We start from the raw sequence: 22,865 nt of genomic DNA on the forward strand, positions 1-22,865 counted from the left end.
TTTATCCCTTGCTGTCAATATCTCAATATCTTTAAGTGCCCGTAAAAGAACATTCCTAATGACTGTCTATGCTGCCAGACCATAAGTTCCTAATTGTGACCCTATCAAATGACAAGGATAAACCAGTTTTGATTTTATTTTTTTAATATTTTATTTTTATTTATTTGGCAGAGAAAGAGAGAAAGGGAATGGGCACACCAGGGCCTCCGGCTGCTACAAACTCCAGATGCATGTGCCACCTTGTGCATTTGGCTTATATGGGTCCTGGGGAATTGAATCTGGGTACTTTGATTTTTCAGGCAAGCACCTTAACGGCTAAGCCATCCCTCAAACCCAGTCTAGGTACCAAGAAGAGGTGCAAAATACCCAGCTCAGAATCATATAGCTGTTACAGGTACCAAAGAAGAGCTGTAACCAGCAAAACAGCACTTAGCAAATTTCTTATCAGGAAAGTACATATGTTACCTTTATCCCATCATAATCTTCATCTTGGAACTTCTATTGGAAGACCAAAACCAGTGAAAAGAATCCACAGAAAAGATGGGTTCTAGGATGTATCTCAGTTGGTAGAATGCTTTCCTAGCATGCACTAAGCCCCAGGTTTGAAGTCTAGCACTATATAAACCAGGAATAGTGGTAAACAATTATAATCCCAACACTTGGGAGGTGGAGCCAGGGGGATCAGAAGTTCGAGGCCATCCTTGGCAACATAGTGAGTTTGAGACCAGGCTAGGACACACAATACCCTGTCTCAAATGTGTGTGTGTAAGTACATATGTACACATACATATAGGTAAATACATATGCAAGAGAAAATTTTAAACAATAGGATCATCTGACCCCAAAACACTAGAGGAATATACTTGCATTTGCCACTCTGATCTTCCTGAGATGGCATCACATAGTCCAAACACAAGACCTGGGCAAAGCTTTTCATGAATATCAAAACAAGTGAATCTGTAGGGTGATATAGGGCCAAGGCGATAGGCTTATGGGAAAACCAGAGAAAACACATGTACAAATCACAAGCAAACACATATAGGTTCATGTTGTCTTTGTCCCTGGGCTGTGGCCCTCACTGGCCAAATCAACAGCTGCATCTACTCTGCCAACTACATCTCGGATATTGTCCTATGGCCTGTACACAATAAATAGCATCATTGTCCTCACTCAGCCAGAAGGAAGATCTGGAAATGTAGTTGCATGGAAGAAGTACATTGGGGAAGAGGGAGAGCAGAACTAAGGCAGGCATTAAGGTCTGCTGTATCCCAGCCAGCCCAGGGAGGAAGTAAGCCAGATGCACAAGGGGATGCACGCATCTGGAGTTTGTTTGCAATGGCTAGAGGCCCTGGCGTGCCCATTCTCTCCCTCTCTCCCCCCCACTCTCACCTCCTCTCTCTTTCTCTGTCACTCTCAAATAAATAAATAAAAATAAACAAAACTTTTAAAAATAGGCAGGTAGAAAGAGAGAGAAAAAATGGGTGCACCAGGGCCTCCAGCCACTGCAAACAAACTCCAGCTGTGTGTGCCCCCTTGTACATCTGGCCTACGTGGGTCCTGGGAAGTTGAACCTGGGTCCTTTGGGTTTGCAGGTAAGCGCCTTAACCACTAAGCCATCTCTCCAGCCCTTCACCTGGAATTTTGTTTGGTGGGGTGGGGCGGGAGGGTTGAAATGCACAAGATCTGTGGGTCTTGCTTCTTTTTCTTATTTAAGACAGTTTCTCCCTCTGTGTCTGTCCCAGGCTGACCTCAAATCAAGGCAATCCCTTTTCAAATTCCCAACTGCTATGATTATAATGTGAGACACAAGACCCAGCTCCCCCTGCTCCACCGAATTGTGCTGTGCCATCAGTCTGCAGTGGCCTTTTGTACAGAGGGAGTCTAGAATAGTCTGGTCAGGTAGCCTGGGTTGTGCAGCCCTCTCCCTAACTTGCCAATATCTGGTGCTTCTGACAGAGTTTTGGGTGCTGCAAGAACAGGTGAGTGATAAGAAAAAGTTCAGTAGAGGTGGCTGGTGTTGGCTGTTTATGAGTGAGGGACATCCACAGTCTTGCTTCCCTCCAGTGGTTTCAAAGTTGGCAGTCCGCAGTTGGCTAATATTTGGAGGGACTGCTCAGGTAGATGTTAAAGAGACATGGCTGAGCCTGACTGCTCAAATCACAATTTGAGGGAAAAAATTCCCTAAAGGTTGGGCCTTTGTGAAGGCATGGGAGTTACTCTCCCAAACTGTGCCTACAACTTGTTGGAACAGATATAGTAGGCTTACGAGTCCAGTCCTTTATATTTGGGGACAACCTCAAAGTAGAGGCCTGTGCTCTGGGATGTCAGTTCCAGGCCTAAGGCTATGCAGACACAGTTCCAGATGTTCTGTGGGAGAACAAGAAATTCAGTCAGGATGCCTACTGAATCCATTTGATCCTCACAAAAGGCTCCACGTATCATGGACATTTCATGCCAGGGTTCAGCAATTACTTATCCAAGTCAATGGTCTACTTGGATTCACCAACAGTTCCTTGCTGGTCTTCATGGAGCTCTGCAAGAAGGGTCAGGAAGCCAGAGCAAGAAACATCATCAACCAGCCACATTAGCCACCTGTACCCAAGATGAGGCACATGGGAGGAGTTGTGTTCCCTCCAGCAAATGCCAGATGACATCTTGAAGTCTCCAGATGGACATCTGAGCAGACAAACATGCCCTGTCTGTCATTCCCACCCCTTCCAGCTCAACCTGTAGAGTGAGAAATTCATTCACAAGAAATTCATTCACCTAAAATCCTATATAATCTATAGAAATCTATAGAAAGTAACCCTCAATTCTGTCCCACATGTTAAAGGGTTGGTGTCCACACTGGCCTGATGTGGCCCAAGTGTAAACACCCTGATGGACTGTCCTGAGCTGTCTAAGAAACCTCTTGTCAAATATCCAAGCATGTGTAAGGGCTGAGCAAATGCTGAATCACTGGAAGAGTTTCCCAGGAAGAGCTTCAAATCAGGACAGAACAGAAGAACATCTTTTCCTTCTGAGGGTTGCCCTTTCCTCAGGAAATGTAGGTGAGGGTGTGTCTCTAGATTGTGATGTCTGATTACCAGGGTTCTGTATTCTATTGGGGTCAGTTACCAAGGAGGTGACATCACTTTTTTGAGGTAGAGTCTCACTCTATCCCAGGCTGACCTGGAATTCACTCTGTAGTCTTGGGTGGCCTCGAATTCAAAAGGATCCTCCTACCTCTGCTTCCCAAGTGTTGGGCTTAAAGGTATGTGCCACCACTCCTAGTCTAACATCACTTTTTCAAGGTGTTATGGCTTATACTCTGTTCTTCAACAATACCTGCCAAAGTCCCCCTGTGGGCTTCTGACTGCCCCCAGTCCTCCTAGGCCACATACTTCACTCTATATACTTACGAAAATGCAGCCTTGGGTCCACTTCCAGGAAAGCCCTGAATGCAGTACAACCCGAGTCTGAGGAGACAGAGCTGTGTTGACAATCAGCCTCCTTTCCATTTATGTGACCCTACATGACTCCTGTTTTTATCTGGAGCTCCTCAGATTCCTGTTGTACACATGGTACATAAACAATCATGCTGGCTTTGATGCCCCATAGGGTTAAGGTGTGATGGAGGCTGGTGGTGTAAAGATGGCTTCCCATGGGTTGGTAAGATGGTTCAGTGGTTGAAGGTACTTGTTTGCAAAGCCGGACAGCCTGGGTTTGATTCCCCAGTACCCATGTAAGGCCAGATGCACAAAGTGGTGCATATATCTGGAGTTTGCTTGCAATGGCAAATGGTGTATGTGGAGGTCCATTCTCTCTCTCTTCTTACAACTAAATAAATAAAAATATTTTTAAAAGACGGCTGCCCAGCTGTGTTGTTTTGAGACTGAACACCTCATAACCGACTCAGGACCAACACTGGCTTCCCAGCATTGAGTACTAATCCAAGACCTTTTGCGTCACCTAGATGAGGGTTGCTGTTTATCACCACTGGCCACAAATGACACAAAAATAAAAGTTTAGGCACTCAACTGGGGTAATGGGAAATTGAGATGAGAACATGCAGCCCCTCCCCTGTCTCTGCTGTGGACAGGGTGGTGACAGCTTCTTCCCAGGGGTCCTGCCCTTGTGTCCTCAGCAGCATTGGAGCAAGATGTTTTGCTCGGTTCCGAAACAGACTCCACGCAAGGTCCACTAATTCAAATGCAGACTCTGTAAATGCAGAAAGAATTCACTTCGGGACTTGCAAGTTGGAAATTTGGAAATTACACTTTTATTTTTGTTTGCTTTGTTTTTCGAGGTAGGGTCTCACTCTAGCCCAGGCTGACCTGGAATTCACTATGGAGTCTCAGGGTGGCCTTGAACTCACAGTGATCCTCCAACCTCTGCCTCCCGAGTGCTGAGATTAAAAGCATGTGCCCCCACGTCTGGCTTGGAAATTACACATATTTAGGACAGTTTTGAAGACACACAGATAGCACGTCCTTCAACAGGAAGAAGCTGGGGACAGCACAATTCCACTCATGATGTGAGAAGCAGTTGATGCAGAGCAGCTGTCTGGATACTGTATCAATATCACCTAGCCAGGCATAACCACTTTCTGCAGCTGTCTGTACAGCTGAAGTTCTCTGTCAATTTGGAATAGACACGCAGCCTATAACTCCAGGAAAGATGTCTCAGCTTCGTCCCAGGCCAAGATTTTGTGCGCCACGGCCTTGTTCTTACTCCTTCCAGACATGCTTCCCTGACAGCTGTTTCATATGTGCCTAAGCCCTGGTCCTCTACAGGCCAGCTGGCTCAATTTTGAAATGCTAGAAACTGCTTTTCATACATCCTATGTGGCACTCATATATGCCTTAGACTAGGGAACCATTCCAAAAACTTCTTCTCGACATAATTTTCTTGTATACTTCACAGTGAAGAGCCCACATCTCAATCTGACTTCTCAGGGCCATGTTCCTGGCACTCGTGTAAAGAGGACACCTCACAGGTGTGAGGATCATACAACATAGTGAGGAAACTCAGTCACACAGGAAAGGGCCAAAAAGCCATTTTTCACTCATAGCAAACTTACCTGACTCCCAGCCTCCTTGTCCCTTAGGAATGGGGTTACTGATTGTAGACTTCTCAGCTGTAACCAAGACCAATTAGAAAAAAAGTTCCTTTGGGGCATTCAAAAGCCTATGAAGCAGGTTTGATGATTTTGGCCCTCACAATGGGGTTTCTTTTTTGATCACAGTATCAAATTTTTTAAAAATATAAAGCCATACAGGCAGGAAGCAGTTGACACACTGTGACTGGTTAGAAAACATATGTTTCTCCTAAGTTTGTTCTCTCTCTCTCTCTCGGGCTTTTTGAGATAGGGTCTCACTCTATCCCAAGCTAACCTGGAATTCACTGTGTACTCTCAAGGTGGCCTTGAACTCATGCGATCCTCCTACCTCTGCCTCCCGAGTACTGGAATTAAAGGCATGTGCCACCACGCCTGACTTCTTTCTCTGTTTCACCTTCTCCTTCCTTCTCACTCTCTCCAACCCTATTCCACTTTCATTTTCTTTAAATTTGAGGGTAAGAATTTTATTTCCTGAAGGCACATATTACTTCTGTTTGTCCCCTAGACTTTAACTTCCACTGGTGTCCTCTTAATCCTTTAAGATCTTGAGCAGTTAATGAAGGTGTTATAGTCAGGTTCCCATTGCTGGCAGAAATCACCCAACCAAGAGCAGCTGTTGGGGAAAAAAAAAAAGTTTTATTTTGGCACACAGGCTTGAGGGGAAGCTCCATGATGGCAGGAGAAAACAATAGCATAAGGAAAGGGTGAACAGCACCCACTGGCCAACATGAGGTGGACAATAGCAACAGGAGAGTGTGCCACACACTGACAAGGGGAAACTGGCTATAATACCCATAAGCCCGCCCCCAACAATACAGTGCATCCAGGAGGCATTAATTACCAAATCTCCATCAGTGGAGAATCTAGCATTCAGAACACCTAAGTTTATGGGGAACACTTGAATCAAACCACCACTTCTGCCCCTGACCTACATACATGATGTAAAATACAATACATTCAGTCTAACTTTAGAAGTCCCCATAGTTTTTATAATCTCTGTAATGTTCAAACATCCCCATAGTCCAAGGTCTTTTAACTGAGCCATAATATCAAATATTCCCCCCCCAAAACCCATAATGGCACAGATACACATTCATACTGCAAAAGATGGCATTGGGCATAGCAAAGAAATATTCAACCAATAAAAGATTTAAAACAACCAGGGCAAACATCAAACTCTGTAGCTCCAACTCCAACAACTCTACTCAATGACAAGTCTCCAAGCCCAATAATTCTAACCAGCAACAAGTTTCTGGAGTTCCAATTCCATCCCTCCAGCTAGGCTACTCATAGTCCTGGAAAACTTCATCCAGGGTCGGCAGCTTTCCTTAGCAGCCATCTCATGGTCCTGGCATCTCCACTGGGTTTCCACTGCAACCCACAGTTCATCCTCACAGCTCCATTGGGTCTCCATGCAGGCAAACCTGCTTCACATGCCCAATGGCCATTTCCAAAACCCAAGACTGTGTTGCAAACTCAATGACACTCTCTTCCTGTATTTCTTATACTCCACAATACCAGGTAGGGTGCCAATTTGTTAATCCAGGGGGGGAATAAAGAAGTCTTTGAAGAACAGGACATTCCTTGTTCACTCAGGCCCCTCTGAAAGAGTCTACATCCTTCCTGTTAGCCCTGGTGCAGGTCAGCTGGCCCATTCTCAAATGTTGTAATCTCATATAATTGCAGCTGAAAGGGTAGAAGTTTCAGCCCAAAGATTTCATTTCTGTGCCATATCCCTCTCCTCACACCAGTCCATTTCTATGCAATGCACCCCTGCACAACTTTTCAGGACATGGCTATAACAAGCCTCTCACATAAACTGCTTCTAGCCCAGTCTAGGCATAGCTCTTTCTCATCCTCATAAGCCAAAGCTCAGTCCTTAGTTCCTAGTGCATTCTGGTCTTTCAACTCTGACCACAATAGTCCATCAAGCTGTACTTACAGCACTGCAAGGCCTCTCATAGGACAAAGTTTCAAATCCTTCCACTACCTAGTATGTGTGCAAGGACCCAGGTTCAATACCCAGTACTCTAAAAACAAAACAAAACTATAGGACATCATTATGTGATGGCTCCAGCTCATATGCTCCTTGGCCAGCAGATACCCTATCCCACAGGCATCAAATGCAGTTCTTGGTGGGGTTCTTGAAAGGGCCTCAAGAGGAGGAATATAGAGCAGCTATGGGCCATGTAATTGCTGGGGCTCCAAGACCCTCTTGTGGGGCAGGTGCAGCACAGCAGCCTCTCACCCTCAGAAGCAAAAGGCCTGAGCTCTGTTCAGCACTGGTAAAGGGAGGCTCCCAAATCCCAGCTCCTACATTTGGGCATCAGCTTCCAGGGAGCTACAGAAGTCCTAGATGATGGTGTGGGCAGTCCAGCAGATGGAGATGAGGGTCAAGATCCAAGAGATGAGAAAGATGATCTCAGAGGTGAGCAACAGGCAAGCCTTGGAATCTTTGTCTTCCACGCAGGTGGTACACTTGGCACCAGAGAGGTAGACCAGCATGCCAAGCAGGGCCACAAGGAGGGTGAGGAAACATAGGGCTCTAGAAGCCAGCAGGTCCGTAAGCAGCACCAGCAGGGAGTCGTGCACCTTGCACTATATCTGGTCAGTGCTCTGCACCACAGAGGACATCCACAGCCCCTGCGAACCACCTTCCACATGGGCAGGGCACAAGATACCAGCGCATTTAACCAGCCCAACAAAGTTGGGACAATCTCCAAGATTTGCAGACCAGCAGAGGCCATGACAAGGTTGAGGGTGCTGCAGAAAAAAACTAAGGGAAGGCTGAAGAGATGGCTTGGTGGTTAAGGCATTTGCTCACAAAGCCCAACAACCCAGGTTCAATTCCCTAGTACACATTTAAAGCCAGATGCACAAAGTGTTGTGTGAATCTGGAGTTCATTTTCAGTGGCTACAGGTCCTGACACATCCATACTCTCTCCACTGGCAAATAAAAAAAATTCTTTTAGGGATGGAGAGATGGCTTAGCGGTTAAGTGCCTGTGAAGCCTAAGGACCCCAGTTCGAGGCTTGATTCTCCAGGACCCACGTTAGCCAGATGCACAAGGGGGCGCATGTGTCTGGAGTTTGTTTGCAGTGGTTGGAAGCCCTGGCACGCCCATCCCCTCTCTGTCTCTTTCTCTTTCTTCCTCTCTCTTTCTCTCACCCTCAAATGAATAAATAAAAATGAACAAAAAATATTTTTAAAAAATTCTTTTAAAACTAGTCAGGAGTTTCATTAGCCCAGTGGCACTTCCTTTTTTTTTTTTTTTTTTTTTTTTCTTGAGGTAGAGTCTCGCTCTAGCCCAGGTTAACCTGGAATTCACTATGTAGTCCCAAGCTGGCTTTGAATTCACAGTGATCCTCTGCCTCCTGAGTGCTGGGATTAAAGGTGGACACCAGCACTCCTGACCATTTCTTTTTAGATATTTTTCTTTTTTTTTCAAAGTTTTTATTTTTTAAAGTTTATTTATTTATTTATTTGAGAGAGACAGACAGACAGAGAGAATGGGCATGCCAGGGCCTCCAGCCACTGCAAACGAACTCCAGACGCATGTGCCCCCTAGCACATCTGGCTTATGTGGGTCCTGGGGAATTGAACCTGGGTCCTTTGGCTTGGCAGGCAAACACTTTAGCCACTAAGCCATCCATCCAGCCCATTTTTTAAATTTTTTTAATGTTCAAAAATATGTTCTTTCTGGACATGCGGAAGAATACCTTGCAAGGGAAAAACATAATGTTCTCACAGCAAATCCTACTATGATTGTGGACATAATATTTATCTCCTGTGCGGTAATTTGATGGGATTGACCTAAAAATATTTACTCTCCAACATGTCTGGCTCTTCAGACCACTTTTAAAAGAAAAGGGGAAAACAAGACATAATGCCACACATCTTTAACCTTGGCACTTGGGAGACAGAGATAGGAGGATCACCATGAGTTAGAGGCCACTCTGCGAATAGAGTGAATTCCAGTTCTGCCTGGACTAAAGTAAAACCTTACCTCGGAAAAAAGAAAGAAAAAAGGGCAGGAGGACATTGAATATCAAGCTAACACACAAGAGGGTGATCTTTGCACAAGGTATGCCTGAGAACATAGAAGGCTGTGCACTTTGGGTGGAGCTCCTTGATGGCAGAGACTCAGAGCTTCTCCAAAGATTTCCTGATGTATTTAACATAAACAAACAACTCATGATCTGATCTGATGCAAACTCATGAACTGTCTTATGCTCAGACTCCCCATAATTTTGACTGCCTGAAACTGAATAAAAGTTGTGGGTACAGTGGGAGTACTCGGGTGCATTCCCTGAGCCTCCTTTAAATCATATTTGGGGTGATGTGTGTTCTTCCAAACACTGCTTGACAGTATGTGCACAACTGAGCTATTTCCTTAGCCCTGCCTTCATGTTTTGATAAGACATTTAGGTTATGATCCTGTGAAATGTGATGCAAACAGTGTGGCAATGTCACTGTCATTTACATAGAAATTACATTTTTTGAGGATGTATTACAAGTAGAGTGTTGGTTTGCAATGGCTGATGTTTACAAAACTTTCATTTTAAAAAATATTTTATTATTTGAGGGAGAGAGACAGAGACGGGGGGGGGGGGGGCAGGAGAAAGTTCTATATCCACTGCAAATGAACTCCAGACACAGGCACCACCCTGTGCATCTGAATTTATGTGGGTAACAGGGAAACAAACCTGGGTCCTTAGGCTTTGCAAACAAGTAACTTAAATGCTAAGCCACCTCTTCAGCCCAGCTTTCCTACTTTTGTAGCATTTGAATTAAATTTTCCTACCAATAAATATAATTTTGTCAGTATTTAATCTTTTCTTTAATAGTTTTTTATTTATTTGAGAGAGACAGAGAGAAATAGGCAGGGAGAAAGGGTGCACCAGACTTCTGGCCACTGCTAATGAGTTCCAGATACTTGTGGCCCCTTAAGCATCTGGCTTATGTGGGTCCTAGGGAATTGAACCTAGGTCCTGTGGCTTTGTAGGCAAGTGCCTTAACCACTAAGCCATCTCTCCAGCCCCCCATCTAATCATTACGATTATAGTCATTATAACTGTGGTTTCCCATTATGGTTTGGATTTGTATCCACCTGGTTTCTTTTTCCTTCTTTATTGACAACTTCCATGATTATAAACAATATCCCATGGTAATTCCCTCTCTCCCCTCACTTTCCCCTTTGAAACTCCACTCTCCATCATATCGCTTCCTCCTCTCAATCAGTCTCTTTTTTATTTTAATGTCATGATCTTTTCCTCCTGTTATGATGGTCTTGTGTAGGTAGTGTCAAGCACTGGGAGGACATGGATATCCAGGCCATTTTGTGTCTTGAGGAGCACACTATAAGGAGCCCTACCCTTCCTTTGGCTCTTACATTCTTTCTGCCACCTCTTTCACATTGGACCCTGAGCCTTGGAAGGTGTGATAGAGATACTGCAGTGCTGAGCACTCCTATTATTTCTTCCAAGCAGTGTGATGCCTTCTAAGTCATTCCAAGGTCAGATGCACAAGGAGGCACACGCGTCTGGAGTTCATTCACAGTGGCTGGAGGCCCTGGCACACCCATTCTCTCCTCTCTATCTGCCTCTTTCTCTGTCGCTCTCAATAAATAAAAATAAACAAAAAAAATTTTAAATTACATTTAAAAAAAGAAATGTATATTTGAGTCTGTTTCTACTGAAATTTTACATAATTACTTTTTGCCACATAAACTGATATGAAAATAGAAAAGGGCTAATAGAAGTCTTATCTTCTAAGTGAATTTTCTTAAATATCAACTGTTCTGAACAACAATTAAAAATGAGCCAGCTCATGTGTAGAAAGCAGATCACACAGAATGTTACTTTACATGCTCAATTCAAAGAGATTCACATAAACATGTATGTGGATTTCTGTAATCTGCAGTTTAAAACAAATTCCTAAATCACAGTCCCCTTCTATAGATGGCTCCCACAGACAACCACTATGCAATTCAGGCCAACTCTGCATTAAAACTTGTGAGAACCCATTATAAGTTTGGGAGATAGAAAGGATGGAAACAGGAGTCATCACATGCTCACTCTCAGCTATAGCTCAGATAAACAGTCTCCCAAACAAGACTGATATACAGATGAGTCAAGGAAAAGTAAACAGAAAGGACATGAGCACACTGCTAACAGAACTTCTTAGTTGTTTCAGGTAAAATCTTAGTGACTTCTCACATTTCTTATATTCATCATCATTTTTGGATTCCCCCCTTTGTAAATGCAAATGCCACCTAAGGTCTAACTTGTAGTAAAAGGTGTTTCTATATATGTATTAGCAGTATTCTTTTGCATGGATTGTGATTTAAGTGGAGTCTGACATTCAACAGAAAGTCTTTAAGAGATCATACTTACATGCTTTACACCTGTGAGTTACAGTGCTTGGAGATGTGTAACGCTTGATAAAAGACCTGTCATAATATCTCACTCTGTGATTTCTCAGGGGAGGGGGTTCTGACATGTCTATGTGCAGCTTACAAAAGGGTTCTCTCCTTATGAGATACCTGAGATTATACAATTACTTCCTAATGTCACTTTACTCATGCTCAATAATATCAGTTGTTCCAAATATTCCTTACACTCTTTATATTCAAGGGTTTCTCACTTGTGCGACTGCCTTTGTTGGACACTGAAGTGTGTTCCAGTAGGTGATTTGTCTACATTCATTACAATCATGGGTTTTATCCCATGTGTCTTCTTTGGCAGTAAGATTTCCAGAATTTGGTGGGTTATTCCCTTATGTGAATTACCTAATGACTACTACCCATCATCTGGAAGGTTTCCCTAATTTACTTTCACAGTTGCATGGTTATTTGTGCTTTGTTGTACCACCAGTTCTGTCTTCTGTTGACAGATTCCCTGTCCTCTACATTCAAATCAATCTCACTTTTTGAATTCTCTGATATATAAATGATCATTTGTTGAAAATTTTTCTCATAGTCCCTATGAAAACTGCACATATCCCAAGGAAAACATCATTAAATCCTGATAGGCATTAATATTAATCTTCTAACAGTCAGTAGTTTGAATTCTTCTATGTCTGTGTAGGTTTGACCTCTCTCAGAAAAGGTCTTTCTACAAATACTATACAGACAGGCTTTTCAATTCTGAATTTTGTGGTGTACAGAGAGAAATGACAAATACCTGAATGTCTTTCTACATTCTCTACATTCATGTTTCTCTGAAACTCATAAAGTTGGGATTCAGGTTTAATAGCATTCCAGGTAACTACACTCAAGACAGTAGAAACCTTTACAAAAAATACAATAGGGCTGGAGAGATGGCTTAGCAGTTAAGTGCTTGCCTGTGAAACCTAAGGACCCTGGTTCAAGGCTAGATTCCCCAGGACCCACATGAGCCAGATGCACAAGGGGGCGCATGTGTCTTGAATTCGTTTGCAGTGGCTGGAGGCCCTGGAGCACCCATTCTCTCTCTCTCTGTCACTCTCAAATAAATTTTTAAAAAAATGAAAAAAAAATTTAAAAATACAATAAAATTGGAATCCCAGCATTCAGAAGGCTGACATAAGGTCACAGTGACTTCCAGGTCATTCTGGTTAAAGTCTACATACACAAACACACATACAAGATGATTTTTGGATGAATCCTTCTCTATTCATTAATGCTCAAAGGATTTATCACATGTGAGTTCTCTGATACACAGCAGGCTTTAGAGTATAAATTAGTCAGAGCTTCTCAGCTCTGAATTCTCTGATATATATGACAGATGAAAAACTGCTATAAAACATCCTATTTTGTTTACATTCACAGAGTCTCTCATTTTTGTGAGCTGGTATTTGTGTTATTTTACTATTGGACACAAGGCTTTTTGCAACATACATTTCATTCATAGTTTCTCACGTGAGTGAGTTTTCTGATGTATAGTGAGATATGACTTGACACAAAATGATTTCTGACATTCCTTACATTCATAAGGTTTCTCACCTGTATGAATTCTCTCATGGGTATATAGGTTTGACCTCTGCTTAAAACTTTTTCCACAAATACTACACTCATAAGGTTTTTCACCTGTGTGAATTCTCTGATGAACAATGAGAACTGACTTCAGACTGAAAAATTTCCTACATTCTTTACATTCATAGGGTTTCTCACCTGTGTGAATTCTCTCATGTACATTTAGGTGGGACCTTTGTTTAAAGGCTTTCCCACATACAGTACAGTCATAGGGCTTTTCACTTGTGTGAGTCCTCTGATGTACAATGAGATTTGACTTCACGCTGAATGATTTCTTACATTCTTTACATTCAAAAGGCTTCTCGCCAGTGTGAGTTCTCTGATGTGCATAGAGATTTTGGGTATGCTTAAAGATTTTTCCACATACATTGCATTCATAGGTTTTCTCACATTTAGAAGGTCTCTGAAGCTTTTGATTTGACTTTTTAATGGCTTCTGAAGATACATTGTATTCATCAGGTTTTTCATCTGTAGGTGGCTTCTGATGCAAACTGCAATTTGAGTTTGAGCAAAAGCATTTCTCACACACATTACTTTGTAAGCCTGTGAAGACACTGTGATGAACACTGCATTTCTTATTTTTATTACATCCACAAAGACTTTTACATACACGTGTGCTCTGAAGTTTTGTTAAGTCTGATTTTGCGATCAATGTTGACTCACATTCAGTATCTTTAAAATATTTCTTTTCATTGTGTGTTCTTAAATGTTGAGTTAGGTTACACTTCTCATAGAACGATTTCCCGCACATACTACATTCAAAAGTTTCCTCACTTACTTGAGTCATCTCTTCAGTACCAGGAGACGAATTATAACAGGCTTTCCCATATCCACTGAATTTTCTGAAGGCTTCACGGTATTTACAATACTGAACGTGTTGTTTTCCACTTTCAACCTTACAGAACAAACTAAAAGGTTCAGGATTTTGGGGGGGCATCCCAATTATATTAAAAAGATCAAGTTCTTCTACATCCTGCAACTCATTAACTCTCATTTTGGAAGTAGTCCCATTCTTTACAGTTGGACTGGAAACATGGCTTGAGTTTGTATTAAATATTTTTCGTGAATCCACCCTCTTCTCAGCTGATAAGTTGCTGTTGGTGATTACCAGATAGTATACATGTCTCTGTTGATCTCCCTGGCTGGTGTCCTTAAGGTCCTTCGCATGCAGCAAATCTAAAAGGAAATAAAAGCAGGCATGATCCACAAAAAAACCCAGAAGCATTCCTGATAAAATTCTAATAAAAAGGAAGAAGTGCCTTTTTGGTTTGTCAAGGTAGGGTCTCATTCTAACCCAGGTAGGCTTAGAATAAACTATATAGTCTAAGGGTGGCCTCAAATTTACTGTGATCCTCCTACCTCTGCCTCTAAAGAGCTGGGATTAAAGACATGCACTATCATGCCCAGCTGAATAAAAATATTTTAATAAATAAATAAAAGCATTGGGCATGAGCTCATCTTCTGCTTCATTTTCAGATTTCACATGGAAAGGTGTCCTAGGACTTGTAGGATGGGGATGTAGGCATGACATGATAGAAACTTAAGCAGGAATATAATCAACAGAATACAATGGTATCCAAGTATTTTCATTTTTTTGTAAAATATTTACATATTTTTATTTGAGAGAGTAAGAGATGGAAAGAGGAAGGTAAGAGAGAGAATGGGTGCACCAGGGCCTCTAGCCAAGCAAATGACATGAGCTACCTTATGCCATCTGACTAAGCATAGGTTCTGGGGAATCAAACCTTAGACCTAGTAGGTAAATGTTTTAATGACTAAGCCATTTCTCCACTTCCCACTATTTATACTTTCTTACAGAAATGAATCAGATACTTACATGGATTTCCAAGTACAAAAATGACTAAAATAAAATAGGCTATAATAGTGAAAAGAAGTAAACATGTGAACATACACATCCATGTGAAATATATAAGATAAGCCAGACTGTGAAAAAATTTGCAAAAGCAAGGAGAATATACAGGGAAAAAAAAAAAAAAAAAGAGGGAGGAGGCTGGGGAGATGGCTCACAATTAAAGGAACTTGTTTACAACCCAGGCAGCCTAGGTTCAAGCCACCCACTTAAAGCCAGATGCAAAAACAGGCTAAAGCATAAGGCATTGATTTGCAGTAACAAGAGGCCTTGGCATGCATGCACAGTGCATGCCCACACATACACATACACACAAACATAAACAGACAGGAATGCAAATAAATGTTTTTGTTTTTAACAGAGCATACATTTACAAGGAAGAGTTCTCTCTTGGGCATGGTACACATTAAGTATCTGATGAATAAGAACAGTAATTTTCAAGATGTTATCCTTACAAAGAAAGTTGGTGAAAGAGTTAAAGCCACTATCTGATGAGTTTTAATTTTGGTCTCTTTGTCTAACACACATTCACTGACCTGGTAGGCCTTGGATTGGGGCATCTTCTGTCCATGGTCCACCTCCTTGTTCCAACTTCAGGATCAACTCAGGTTTGGTACTGCACTGATCTATTAATAAGAAATATTGGGGCTGAGGAGATGGCTCACTGGTTAAAGGCACTTGCCTACAATGATTGAAATGCCTGCTGGCCCAGATTTGATCCCCCCCGTACTGAAATAAAACCAGATATCCTAACATGCCTATCCTGCTTCTCTCTCCACTCACAAAAAAAAAAAAAAAAAAAAAAAAAAAAAAATAAAAAGAAGAAGAATAAGAAAAACCAACCCAGGCATGGCAGCACATGCTTTTAATCCCAACACTCAGGAGGCAGAGGCAGGAGGGAGGATCACTGTGAGTTCGAGGCCATTGAGGCCACCCTGAGATTACATAGTGAATTCCAGATCAGCCTGGGCTAGAGTGAAATCCTACCTTGGAAAAAAAAAGAAAGAAAAGAAAATCCTATACAAGTTTTGTCAAACTATTAAATCTAATCTACTAAAGAATCTCAAAAATTCAATATATACTCTGGGTACTGATGGGACCAATAAGAATATTTTATGAGAATGCAAAACTTACAGCACTCGGGCTGGAGAGATGGCTTAGCGGTTAAGCGCTTGCCTGTGAAGCCTAAGAACCCCAGTTCGAGGCTCGGTTCCCCAGGTCCCACGTTAGCCAGATGCACAAGGGGGCGCACGCGTCTGGAGTTCATTTGCAGAGGCTGGAAGCCCTGGCGTGCCCATTCTCTCTCTCTCCCTCTATCTGTCTTTCTCTCTGTGTCTGATGCTCTCAAATAAATAAATAAATTAAAAAAAAAAAAACTTACAGCACTCATAATGAAATCAAAGTTAAGGAGCTGTAAAAAAAACAAAAGCAATAAAAGGAAGGAAGGAAGGAGCAAGCAAGCCAAGGCATGGTAGTGCACCTCTTTAATCCCAGCACTTGGAAGGCAGAGTTTGAGGTCAGCCTAGAGCTACAGAGTGAGTTAAGGTCAGCCTGGGCTTGAGTGAGACCCTGTCTCAAAAAAATAAAAAAAGAAGCTGGGCATGGTAGTGCACACCTTTAATCCTAGCACTCAGGAGGCAGAGGTAGGAGGACTGCTGTGAGTTCAAGGCCACCCCGAGACTACATAGTGAATTCCAGGTCAGCCTGGGGTAGAGGCCATACCTTGAAAAAACAAAAATAAATAAATAAAAATAAAAAAGTTGGGAGGGCATATATTTCCTCAATACAAGGAATGGATATATGTAATTTTATAGACTACCATATTACTAATCATTATTTATATTGTACATGTAGTGGAAGCACACCCAGAAGCCACAGATTGCTTAGAGAAAAATTTCCATGCCAGAGATAGGACACCTTCTAGCGAGTTGTTGGACAGGGAGGTGACTGATGCCCCCAAAACATTACAAGCCCTTCCCAAGGCTCTTTGCTTCCCACCAGAACTAGATGGTAAAACCCTACTGCTGAAGACTCCACATGTTTTGGCTGCAGGTCACTAAGAAATCAAGTTGGTGCTGAACTGAAAACCTCCTTCTTGTGGACCAGCTAAAAGAAAGCTGGAAAAAGCTACACTGCATACAACACTATGGGAGAGAGAAATCAATGGTGGTAAACAGCAGTGGAAATTACAAGCCTCACGACTGGCCAGCCAGGATAAAATGTCCCAACTGGTGCAACAGTGGTATGTCTGTCATGGGAGAAACCAAGTGCTCTCTGTTTGGATAGGTGGCCTGTTCTACAGGAGAAAACACGGCTGGTAGTGAAAACCTAGTCAAAACCCTATAGTGGGGAAGGTCATGAGCCCTAAGGTAATAACGACTGCTGTTGTTTGACTAAATGTATACATTATGCTCACCAAACTGCCCAGTAAACACCTTTCTTGATGTCCATACCCATATATTAACATTACTCTCATTTTTGGTTAGAAAAGCTTTTCTTTTCAGATGGCAGTGACCTCTGGGATGACTTAAAAGGTCCCATAGTGCTGAGAAGTGACAGAGGAGTGTTCAGCACTGAAACATCTCTATCACACTTTCCAAGGTTCAGGGTCCACTGCAGAATAGGCCATGGGAAGAATGTAAGAGCAAAGAAAGGATAGGATGCCTTATAATGCACTCTTCCAGACACAAAATGGCCTGGATATTCATGACCTCACAGTGTCTGACACTACCTACAGAAGATCCTTATAAAGAGGAAAAGATGACAACATCAAAATAAGAGACTAATTGAGAGGGGATATGATAGAGGGAGGATTTATAAGTGGTAAAGTAGGAGTGGGAGGGAATTATCATGGCTGACTATCTAGAATTATGGAAGCTACCAATAAAAGTTAAAAAGTAAATAAAAATGGCCTGGAGATGATTCTCAGTAGTAGAGTGCTTGTCTACCACACACAGGTTCTGGATAAGGTCACTAGCAAAGAAAAACTTAAAAACAAAAAAGTTAGTCCTAGTTCCCATGTTTATCAACCAGAAATATGCTTGTAAAAGTATTACTATAGACTTTCACTCACCCAGGGACAGTAGGCTGCTGTAGGTCTCCAGCATCACATCCCTGTAGAGCTTCCTCTGAGCATCATCAAGGTCCTGCCACTCCTCCCACGAGAAGTCCACAGACACATCCTCAAATGACACCAACCCCTGTAATGAGACATTCTACTCAACCAAAGCCTTTTGCCTTGGGTTATAAAACAGAAATATAGGAGTTCTCTCCTATGTAAACATATCTTTTTTTTTTTTTTTAATGCAGATGATTACTCTAGCTCAGGGTGACCTAGAACTTAACTCGATAGCCCAGCCTAGCCTCTAACTCATAGTGATCCTCCTAAGTTTCCTGAGTGCTGGGATTATAGGCATGCACCACCATGCCTGGCTTTGTGAGCATATTTTATATGCTTATTACCTAACATACAGCTTGCCAAGTGTAACGGCTTAGTTCTATTGTCAAATTGGTCAGATTAAGAATCCAGGCATTCCTCTTGGTTGGATCTCTGAGGTTGCTTCCAAGAAGGATTAACTGAAGGAGGAAATCCTTTCTTCAGAGTGAACCCTTTCCCCAAGTGGGCAGCCCTCCCAGAGGGGGTTTTTATGTAAGGAAGCTCTGGGAGAAAAGAATCCCTTCCTCCCACCTGGCTGTTGGTGCTGCTTGCTGCCTTCCAGGATGGACTGCAGACTAGGGGCTGTAGAGGCATCTTCAGGTTCAGCAGGGCTAGATTGGGACTGCTGAGGCATCGAGCCACATGGACTGAGCAATTACAGGATTCCTTGACACTTATGCCTGCAGACTGCTATTGTTGGGCTGCTGTGCACTAATCCAATTAACTCCTAACCCCCATACTACCCTTTTTTCGTTTTCTTCAAGGTAGGATCTCACTCTAAATCAGGAAGACCTGAAACTCACTCTGTGGTCCCAGACTGGCCTAAAACTCATGGAGCTCCTCCTATGTCTGCTTCCCTGGTGCTGGGATTAAAGGCATGCCCCACCAAACCCAAGTAAATCCCAATTTGAATATAATTCATTCTACTGGATCTGTTCCTCTAGAGTACCCTGACTAATACAGCAAGCATAGCAAAGTCCAGAAAATAGGGATGCTAAGGAAAGTTGCCAGGCCCAAATGATGTTTTTCAGGACTGTGAGTAGCCTACCTGGACAGGTGGAATTGGAACTCCAAAGACTTGCTGCTGGTTAGAATTATTGGACTTGGAGACTTATCACTGGCTAAAGTTGTTGGACTTGGAGCTACAGAGTTTGATGTTTGTCCTTGTTGTTTTTGACTGAATATTTCTTTGCTACACCCAATGCCATCTTTTGCCGTGTGAATATTTATTCTGTGCCATTATGGGTTTTGGGGGGATTTTTTTGGTATTATAGCTCAGTTAAAAGACCTTGGATTATGGGGATGTTTGAACATCATTAGGATTGATAAAAACTATGGGAACTTTTAAAGTTAGACTGAATGCATTATATTTTACATCATGTATGGTTATGAGTTTATGGGGGCCAGGGGCAGAATGCAATGGATTCAGGTGCCCCCCACAAACTTAAGTATTCTGAATGCTAGGTTCCCAGCTGATGGAGATTTGGGAACTAATGCCTCCAGGAGGCAGTGTATTGTTGGGGGGCGGGCTTATGGGTATTATAGCCAGTTTCATCTTGCCAGTGTTTGGCACACTCTTCTGTTTTTATTGCCCACATTATGTTGGCCAGGGGATGATGTCCACCCTTTACTCATGCCATGTTTTCTCCTGCCAACAATGAGCTTCCCACTTGAGCCTGTAAGCCAGAATACACTTCTTTTTTTCCCACAAGTTGCTCTTGGTTGGGTGACTTCTACCATGGTTGGGTGACTTCTACCAGCAATGTATATCTGACTACAACAATGTGTATATGACAAAAGCATTCTTGGTAAGTGTTCTATCACAGAGTTACATACTCAACCAAAACATACTTTTACCAAAATAAAAAGTTGTGCTTGTAACTCCTTTCTATAATTGGTTCATGGTCATACATATGTACCTTCTTAGTTCTGCTTCCCATTCTGTACTCAACCCTAAGGTTTCTCTGCAGGCCACAGTTCTCTACCATGAGAGGTGACCCACAGTCATTTCTAAAGTGTTTGGGGCACATTTGTTATCCTGCCTGCATTTGCCTGTTTCCAATGACCTAAAAGAGTACAAGGTAATACTGAGAGGTATCTCAGGGATCTCCCATATTCCACTCTTATGGTTTGAATCTCAATGCCCCATTCAAATTCACCTTTAAGCACTTAGTCCCTAGTTTGTGGCACTATGGTGAAGGCGAGGGAGCCTTTTGTTCACTGGGGTCTGGCTGGCAGATGTTAAGGAGGTGGGTGAGGGCCTTGAAAAGTTACACTTATCCCTAATTCCCACATTTCTCTCAGGCTCTAAGTCTACCATAATATGAAGAGTTGCTCCCCTTCACAATGCTGTCTCCACTGACACAGCTGTTCCATCCTACCCACCCTGGCACAATAGTCAGAACTCCCTCTAAAGTCTTAGGTTAATCCCAGCCCCATAATAAACAGACCTTTGTAATGCAGTATCAGGAAATCTACACATTTAATTTAACTTAATGTAATGGCTTACTAGCTGCCACATCAACATGCTCATGTTATCACGTCTGTTTCTCATGTTAGCTTCCAACTCCAGTGATAATTAAGGAACTCTCACAAGCTGAGGAACAACTAAACAACTTACCCCAAGGGTGTTCATTTTCATAGGTCTCCTAGGCACGTAGAGGCCCGTGCAATCACAGCTGGAAGAGAAGGTGAACAGAAGTCACCAGAGACTTGCCTATGGATTTCAATGAGCAAAGAACTTCGACAGAGTTGCTTGGGGGGTGAGGGAGGGGTCTGTATCTGGAATCAGTTTCTTTTTTTTAATATTTATTTTTATTTATGTATTTATTTGACAGAGAAAGAGGGTCAGAGAGAATGGGCATGCCAGGGCCTCCAGGCACTGCAAACAAACTCCAGATGCGTGTGCTCCCTTGTGCATCTGCCTAATGTGGGTCCTGGGGAATTGAACCTGAGTCCTTAGGTTTTGCAGGCAAACGCTTTAACCGCTAAACAATCCTCCAGCCCTTGAATCAGCTTCTTGTACTTGAGATCTGACCAAATAGATCTTGACAGCATCAGCAATTTTATTTTTATTTTTTATTTTATTTTTTTGTTTTGTTTTCTGAGGTAGGGTCTCACTGTAGCCCAGGCTGACCTGGAGTTCACTAAGGAGTCTCAGGGTGGCCTCGAACTCACGGAGATCCTCCCACCTCTGATACTGCCAGACAGTCTAAGAAACCAGACAAAGCAGCCATGAACCCTCGGAGTCAAGCAATTATGAAACCCAGGACCAAGAAAAGACTGAAAGGTGTATGAAGATTGTTACCCAGTAGTCTCCAAAGAGGCTCAACACAAAGACATTCTGATTAAGAGGACTGTGGCTATAAAGGACAGGCAGAGGGGCTGGAGATTGTTCAGTGGTTAAAGCACCTGGCCTCAGAACCCAATGATGCAAGTTTGATTCCCCAGCATCTATGAATCTGGAGTTCACTTGCAGTAGCTGGAGGCCCTGGCATGCCCATTTTCATATTCATTCTTTCTCTCATTCATTTATTCTCTCCCACCCCCTTGCAAGAAATAATTTAAAAAAATAAAACCACAGGGGAAAAAATGTTTTTCACTGGGAGTCAAGCGATTCTCCTAAGCTTTCCTCTCATGTGAAACGTGCACAATCTAAAATTAAATCTGAGGCCAAGCGTGGTAGCGCACACCTTCAATCCTGGCACTGAGGAGGATTAAGATAGGAGGATGGCTGTGAGTTCAAGGCCATCCTTAGACTACATAATGAATTCCAGGTCAGCCTGGGCCACAGCCAGACTCTTCCTAAAACAAAGAAAAAAGAAACTAATCTAAAATTGCTCTCATAAATTTCTATTAATAATAAACAATTTTTGGACAAAAAAAGTCTTATGACAAAACGTCCCTGTGAAATACTGTGTGGGGAACAAATAGTGACAAGCCGGTGGAGGAAAAAAGGCAGGAGGTGGGATCCGGGGTTTGTCCCCAGACCTCGGAGGACCTGGGCCGGGGACAGCTCGGAGGTCCCGCTTCCCGTGCACGGAGGACCGTCGGGGACAACGACGCCCGTCCCGGGTCGCCACACAGGCCGGGACGCGCGGGCAGAGCACGGGGCTCGCAGAGGCTCCAGCGGGAGCTGAAGTCGCCGCGGGGCCGGGACAGGACGCCCGGGGTCGCGGCTGCCGCCCAGCCCCAGCCGGAGGGACCGAGGGCTCCGCGGACTCCGGACCCGCCAAGCCGCTTCCCGCCGGGTCCCTCGGCCTCCTCCGCCGCCCCGGCCCGCGCACTCACCATGGCTGTCCCGGCTGTCGCGGGTCCCCGTGGAGCTCCGGCACAGGGATGTCGCAGGACCGATACCGCCGCCGCCACTTCCATAAGAACCAGAACCAGACGCGCAGCCAGGATCCCGGAACCAAGATGGTGGCGCCCAAGACCTAACAGGAAGTCCCCTAGGATCCGCCCCCGACCGCTAACTCTGCCTCTGATTGGATATCTCTCTATGCTTGGCCTAGTGATTGGATAGGGCTTCAAATTCGGCCCCCAACCCAAAATAAATTGTTGATTGAATAGAGTTGGACTGACTGGTTCTTGCCAGAAGCTATTTCCAATCAAGGATTATTTGCTCTGGGTTGACTAAAGGTCCCCAGGGACACACTTCCTTCAAGAGACTTACCCTGTCAGTTTTTATGAGCTTCAGTAATGCCATCAAATTATGAAAACATCA

General features: G+C 43.2%; 1 protein-coding gene and 1 pseudogene across 1 annotated transcript; both read right to left on the minus strand.

Annotated features, from left to right (window-relative positions):
- Positions 1 to 7,220: 7,220 nt before the first annotated feature.
- On the minus strand, positions 7,221 to 7,848 carry LOC123461733 (annotated as a pseudogene).
- Positions 7,849 to 12,651: 4,803 nt separating this feature from the next.
- On the minus strand, positions 12,652 to 22,847 carry LOC105943957 (zinc finger protein 39-like). Its single transcript, XM_045151721.1, has 6 exons — positions 22,815 to 22,847; positions 22,433 to 22,575; positions 20,763 to 20,820; positions 18,059 to 18,185; positions 15,522 to 15,611; positions 12,652 to 14,291 (listed from the first exon to the last, which is right to left on the minus strand). Exons 1-6 carry the CDS (start codon positions 22,845 to 22,847, stop codon positions 12,988 to 12,990), a joined length of 1,755 nt encoding a protein of 584 aa, XP_045007656.1. The 3' UTR covers positions 12,652 to 12,987.
- Positions 22,848 to 22,865: the final 18 nt, after the last annotated feature.

The sequence above is a fragment of the Jaculus jaculus genome, chromosome 6 (assembly GCF_020740685.1).
Source record: "Jaculus jaculus isolate mJacJac1 chromosome 6, mJacJac1.mat.Y.cur, whole genome shotgun sequence".
Classification (NCBI taxonomy): domain Eukaryota; kingdom Metazoa; phylum Chordata; class Mammalia; order Rodentia; family Dipodidae; genus Jaculus; species Jaculus jaculus.

Excerpts from the sequence above, each read along its gene's own strand:
- LOC105943957 (XM_045151721.1), bottom strand. The coding sequence starts at position 22,847 with ATGGCATTACTGAAGCTCATAAAAACTGACAGG. Across the intron at positions 22,576-22,814 it reads AGCTCATAAAAACTGACAGG|GTCTTGGGCGCCACCATCTT; the intron begins GTAAGTCTCTTG and ends ACTTCCTGTTAG. Across the intron at positions 18,186-20,762 it reads TGAAAATGAACACCCTTGGG|GGGTTGGTGTCATTTGAGGA; the intron begins GTAAGTTGTTTA and ends GTCTCATTACAG.